Source organism: Carlito syrichta, unplaced genomic scaffold, assembly GCF_000164805.1.
Source record: "Carlito syrichta isolate Samal-C Ts95f unplaced genomic scaffold, Tarsius_syrichta-2.0.1 Scaffold287601, whole genome shotgun sequence".
Classification (NCBI taxonomy): domain Eukaryota; kingdom Metazoa; phylum Chordata; class Mammalia; order Primates; family Tarsiidae; genus Carlito; species Carlito syrichta.
The window spans coordinates 69,847-76,833 of NW_007231697.1; the positions used below are offsets into that span (position 1 = coordinate 69,847).

The following is a 6,987-nucleotide window of genomic DNA, read 5'->3' on the forward strand; positions in this document are numbered from 1 at the left end:
GTTCAATTTTGACCATGTTGTGTTAAAGGACCTGCAGCACAACTAAATGAATATATTCAAATACATTCTAACCAGAGCTTAGAACAGTGCCAAGGCCAGAATAATCAGTAAAGAGTAGGGGAGCTGAAACTATTGACATAAATGAGATATTCCAAGTTAAGTTAGAACATACAGTCAAGGAATTCCAACAGATAAAGGGAAATAAAGTCCCCAAAAGAGACTCAGAAATTCTCGTAGAAAAAATAAAAGGAAAACCAGGAAATAAACTTGACATGGGATCTAAGGAAAGATTGTCAAGGAGAAGGGAATAAGGAATGGTCATTCATGCTAAGTTAAGAGATAATAACTAAGAAAATGATTGGAAATAGATTTTTTTTTTTTTAAGTAGAAACCTCACTCTGTCGCCCAGGCTAAAGTGCAGTGGCACACTCACAGCTACTGCAGCCTTGACCTGCTGGGCTCAGGTGATCCTAATGCCTCACCTGACTAATTTTTCAAATTTTTTTTTGTAGAGATAAGGTCTTGCCAAGTTGCCCAGGCTGGTCTTGAACCCCTGGACTCAGGTAATCCACTCGCCTCCGCCTACCAAATTGCTGGGATTACAGGCGTGGGCCACCACACCCGGCTGGAAAACAGATGTTTTAAACAACAATTGGTGAGCAATTGGTAAATGAGAGGAATGGGTAGAAATTATATTGTTAAGAGTTGAGGAGTGATTTGGAAATGAGGCAGTAGTGAAGTGAATAGATCATTCATTCAAGAAACTTGAATGAAAAGGGTAGGTAGGTATGGAAGTAGAAGGTGCAGGTAGAGTCAAAAGACAAATTTTTTAAAAATAAGCTGAAGGGGTCTGAGCCCAGGGGCTCAAGACCAGCCTGGGCAACTTGACGAGACCTTGTCTCTACAATAAATCAAAAAATTAGCCAGGCATGGTAGCGCGCACCTGTAGTTCCAACTACTTGGAAGGATGAGGCAGAAAGATCACCTGAGCCCAGCAGTTCAAGGTTGTGGTGGCCGCGAGCATGTCACTGCACTCCAGCCTGGGTGACAGAGTGAGATTCTTGACTCAAAGGAAAAAAAAAAAAAAGCTGAAGGGATGTATTCTGTAGCAAGACAGAAATCAATGGTACAAGCAAGGGCATAGTTGGTGGAAGTAGGGAAGAGCGAGTGAGAGCTAGAGCAGAGAGAAGTACTGATTTTCCTCAATTTCCTCTGAAATTGGAGAGGAAATAGAGATGGAGGGGGCAGATAATTTCATCACAGGAATCTTATAGTATGAGTGGGAAGGATTGAAGTATTCATATAAGATGTTCTGTATTTTCTCTGTGAAGCAGGAGATGAAGTCTTCTGCCTGGGATTGAATGGGTAAGTGGTGGAAAGGAAGTTTCAGGAGGGAGTTGAAGTTTGAATTTGCTGTTATAAGAAAGGAGAGAGGATTTGATTTGGGCAATATAGTATTTTTGGGCAGTGCTGATGGTCAAACTTAGAGTAGAAATAATAAATTTGTAGTGGTATCTATCTGTGTAATTTTATAATTTTTCACAATTTTATAATTTGGGATGTGAATATGAATTACTAGATAGATCCAGGGTTGAAGAGTTACATGGCAGGTACTGCAGGAGCAAAAGGAGAAGAGGATAGAAGTATTGAGGTTATAGGCAACAAAGCTGAGCTGTTTAGGGAAGGATTTAAAGCCAGGAAGCAGATAGATTAGGATACTAAGAAGAAATCAGGAACGGGAGTTAATGAAATTAAATAATGGTTGTAGACGAGATAAGAGTGACAAGCTCAAGAAATAAGACATTGGGATATCTGAGTTTAAGATTTTAGAGAATGAATAGTTCCTGATGACTGGAAGGCCCAGAATATGGCCACTGAAGTGGACAGTGGAAGTGTAATGAAGTCAAAAGTCACTAGCAGTAAAGTCAAGGACCTTCAAGAATGGACGAGAGGCTGTGTCCAAAGGATAGTGAAATAACTTGGGATGACGGGCTGGATTTGGAATAGAGGTGTAAAGTTGATCAAAGTACAGGGAGTATAATCAGGAAGTTTGAACATAATAGCATCAAAAAGAGATAGAGAGTTGTATGAAATGGAATGACAAGAGACTCAAACAAAGAGTGATTTTTACATGAGGAGGGGGAGCACAGTAGTGGTCTGGAAGTGGCAGTAGTGGATATTGGATCTCTGGCATCTGAATTTAGAGAAATGAATAGTCCCATGAACTTTTGGAAGCTGTGTTTCTGGTGAATAACTAGCTAGGTTTCTGTTAAGCAAGGAGGTGATGAGATAATTCTGTAAACGAAGGATGCAGGAGAGTTAATTAGAAAGGAGTTCCAAAGGACAGAGTAGAAAGGGTTGGGTAGGATCAATGAAAATAGTGAGAAGATAAGTTAAGGGAGGGGTGGCAAAGAATAGAATACCAGGGACAAGAGTACAGGAGAGGATAAATCATTGGAGGGGTTTACATTCTAGATGTTGAACAAGGATAACAGAAATATGAAGCATGGTAGATCTAGTTGATGTCAAGATTCCAAATAGAACTTTGATTAAAGCTCATTTATTCATTTAACAAATAGTTACTTGAACATCTAGGAATATGTCCAAACTTTGAAGATACATGAAAAAGTCAAACAGATGAAGAACCTGACCTCCAAGACAAGACATGCTAGTGGAAGAGGTGGACAATGAGCAAGTAGATAATTTCCTACTGTGATAACCATTGTTAAAAGAATAAAGAAGAGTACACTCAATAAATTACTTATTCATGAGAAAATATAAAGCAGGATAAGAATACAAAAAACGATCAATAGATGAACATATTATTTAGACAGAATGTCCAGAGAATGCCTCTCTCAGAGGTAACTCCCTTCTCCATTCTATTGTGGAGATTTCCAAACATATGGAAAAATTTAAAGAATTTTACAATGAGCACCTCTAAACCTACCTATGATATCTATGATAGATTCTACCATTATCATTTTATTTACCCTACGTGAACAAAGGCCCAAATAATGTGGAGTGAACCATATGGTGGAAAAGTGTTCTAGGAAGAGTGAAGACCCTGAAGTAGGAATAAGCTTGTCGGTTCACGGAACTGCCAAAAGGCTGAATCAAAGTAAATAAATAGGAGTGTAGCAGGAAATGAAGTTAGAGAGGCAAGTAAATCATGTGGATCTTGTTTGCTCTGTAAGGACTCTGAATTTTATCTCAGAAGTGATGGGAAACACAAGAGTATGCAGAGTAGGAAAACTGCATGATCTCATTCACAATTATGGGCAGAATAGGTTGCAGAGGGGCAGAGTGGAAACATAAGAGAAAAAAGCAATTGCAGTAGTTCCAGGCCAGTGATGTTTGTGAAAGTAGTTAGAAGTGTTTAAGCTCAAAATATATTTTGAAGTTGGAGCTGACAGAACTTGCTATTGGATTGAATATGGCATGAAAAGGAAAGAGAGGATGAAAAGATGACTCCAAGGAGTCTTCAGAGCCAATGTGGGCTAGAGGTGTCAGAAGCTTAGCAATGAGAGTGGACTGTGGTTCTAAAAATGGTGGTAAAATGTCTTTATGGTACCTCCGAAGAAATCCTAGTCCTCACATTGGAAAGATTAATAGCCCAAAGTGCACTGAGATATGTAAGGGGGAGAGGATTCAGCCCATATGGAAAAATCCAGGATGCTTAACTATTTAAAGCCTCTTGTTGGAAACAGAAGTCCTTGGGATGATGTAAAAGACTCAGGTTTTTCTGGGAACAGAGAGTTAGACTGGTCTGATCTTGCCTTCAAGGATAAATTATCATCAAATGCATATATCTGTGTCCATGGTATGAACACACATAGCTATCATGTTTCCTTTATTAAATTTCATGCCAAGGTTCAATTATATCACATCTAGAACTGGTGTAATTAAAAAAATTTTTTATTTTAGAGTTGTGGGGTACATATGAGGATTTGCTACATAAGTAAATTGCATGCAGGTGAAGTATGGATTTCCAGCGAGTCCTCTCCTGGTAGTGGACATGGTACCCAGTGGGTGGTTGTGTGTTCCTTGTCCCCTACCCCTACAAGTAGTGCCCAGCATCAGTTATACCTGCCTTTGTTGTTCACATGCTCAATGTTTAGGGCCCACTTGTGAGTATGGACATGAGATATTCTGTTTTTTGTTTCTGTAATATAGAAACATCATAAAGGATATGATTTTGTTCTTCTTTATAGCTGTGTAGTATTCCATCATGTATATATATGTACTACATTTTCTTTATCCAGTCCACTTTTGATGGGCATCTGAATTGGTTCCATGTTTTTGCTATTGTGAATAATGCTGCAATGAACATACATGTACAGGTGTCCTTTTGGTAGGATAATTTATGTTCCTCTGGGTTTATTTCCAGAAGTGGAATTGCTGGATCACATGACAGCTCAATTTTTTAGTTGAGAAAAATGTCACACTGCTTTCCACAGGGTTGAACGAGTTTACATTCCCACCAGTAGTGTCTAGAAGCATCCCCTTATCTCCACAGTCTTGCCAACACCTCTTTTTTTAATTTTATTTTTATTTTTTAATGATAGCCATCCTGACCAGTGTGAGGTGGAATCTCATTGTAGTTTTGATTTACAGCTGAGTATTTTTCCATATGTTTATTGGCTACTTGAATGTCTTCCTTTGAGATATGTCTGTTCACATACTTTGCCCCCTTTTTAATGAGATTATTTGTTTTTCTTTTATCAATTCATTTAAGTACCTTGTAGATCCTGGATGTTAGGTCTTTGTCAGATGAATAGCTTGTAAATATTTTTTCCCATTTTGTGTGCTGACTCTTTATACTCTCGATGGTTTCTTTTGCTGTGCAAAAACTGTTCAGCTTGATAAGGTCCCACTTGTGAATCTTTGCATTTGAGAACTTGGTCATGAATTCATTGCCTACTCTGATGTCTAGGCAGGTGTTCCCTAAGTTTTCTTCTAAAATTCTTATAGTTTGAGGTTTCACATTTAAGTCCTTGATGGTGTCATCTTAATGGTCTGCTTCCAACCTCTCTTCATTTAGAAATTATTTTTCATACTGTTGCCCTTTGTCTAAGCAAATACTTGTCAAACTATCTCTAATGAAAGGACAGGTTTTAAAATGTCCATTTATCATGGGCTGACACTATTGTAGAATAAGATATAAATTAATTGCTTGAAAAAGTGAAATTTTAAAAAACAAAGATTACACAGCACAAGGCCAAATTTTGTAATTATTAGATTCAATGGACATAAAATTATTGTCAGATTGCTGTGAAAGTTTCCAAAACCTTACTCTCAATTTCTGTACTATTTTGTCCCAGACTGTAAACCACACTGTTTGTAGACAACATTCTGAGTAGCAGTGGCATGAGCCACTCCAGATCTCAAAAGTCTCATTATCTGTTAAACCAAATATAAACTTCCCACCATTGTCCTGTAAACTCTGTACTAGTTAGCTGTCTTATGTGTCTCTAACAGGCAAGTTCTTAAGTTCTCTCCCACACAGTGACTGTTTTTAACACATTTAGTTTTTTCCCTGTTTATCCAAAGCATTCTAAATATATGTTATATCATAACCAAAATACTTATTTTTCCTTAGAAGGCTTTCCTGGACATCCTTATCTAATTTTTACTACCCCTTTGGCATTTGTACTTTCTTATATTTATTAGTATGGATTTACATTATGTGTATTGCTTCCTTTAGTAGAGCATAAATTACTTCAGAGTAAAGCCTGATTTTTAAACTAAATATAAAAATGACTAGACTATAGTAACATGAATACTCAAACAATAAAAAGTATGTATGTATAATCCCACCACTTTAGAAGGCTATGGTAGGAGGATTACTTGAGGAATTTGAGACCAGCCAGGGCAACACAGCAAGACCTTGACTCTACAAAAATATATATATTTTAAAAATTAGCTGGGTGTTGTGGTGCAGCTACTCGGGAAGCTGAGGCGGGAGAATCACCTGAGTCCAGAAGTTCAATGCTGCACTGAGCTATGATCATGCCACTGCACTCCAGCAAAAAAGTGAGAAAAAAAAAGTATATAATTGCTTGTCTGTCTAAGAGTATATGTGTATGGGGAGATAAAGTCTGGAGACTATGTAAATACTATCTTTTACCATGGGAATTTGCACTCACCCCTTTTCTCCCATACCCTGCTTTCTCTTATTTTCTTATTAGGCCTATGTCCACTAACTCTGGACCCTAAAACTGCTCACCCAAACTTGGTGCTCTCCAAAAACCAAACCAGTGTGTGGCATGATGACATTAAGCAGGTAATGCCTGATGATCCAGAGAGGTTTGATTCAAGTGTGGCTGTGCTGAGCTCAAAGGGCTTCACATCAGGAAAGTGGTACTGGGAAGTAGAAGTAGCAAAGAAGACAAAATGGACAGTCGGAGTTGTCAGAGAATCCATCATTCGGAAGGGCAGTTGTTCTCTAACTCCTGAGAAAGGATTCTGGCTTTTAAGACTAAGGAACCAAACTGATCTAAAGGCTCTGGATTTGCCTTCTTGCAGTCTGAAACTGACTAACAACTTCAACAAGGTGGGTATATATCTGGATTACGAAGGAGGGCAGGTGTCCTTTTACAATGCTAACACCATGACCCACATTTATACCTTCAGTAGCACTTTCACAGAGAAACTTTATCCCTACTTCTGCCCTTGCCTTAATGATGGTGGAAAAAATCAAGAACCATTGCATATTTTACATCCAGAGTAATTAGTCATACTATTATATAAATTCAGGGTGTTATTAAAGAGGTACTGAAATATTTTACCAGTCTAGCTGGATTCTCTTCCCAATTTGTGAGAAACTCTGCCATAATGAAAGGAGGATTCACAAATCAAACTCCATTCTCAGTATCCTAAATGGATTTTACTGAAACCTTTCAAGATGTCATTCTACTTCTCTGGGGCCTTTTATGACACAGGAGCCACTCATATGACCATGATCATCACGCTACTATTACTGGAACA

General features: G+C 38.1%; 1 protein-coding gene across 3 annotated transcripts in view; it reads left to right on the forward strand.

Moving 5' to 3' along the window:
• TRIM69 (tripartite motif containing 69) overlaps positions 1–6,787 on the forward strand; it is a 30,614-nt gene extending 23,827 nt beyond the window's left edge. For all 3 annotated transcript variants that reach the window (XM_008052866.2, XM_008052867.2, XM_021709894.1), the window contains one exon: positions 6,189–6,787. In XM_008052866.2, coding sequence (XP_008051057.1) covers positions 6,189–6,730 — 542 coding nt within the window. In that variant the 3' untranslated portion in view covers positions 6,731–6,787. The remainder of the gene's footprint in view (positions 1–6,188) is intronic.
• Positions 6,788–6,987: the final 200 nt, after the last annotated feature.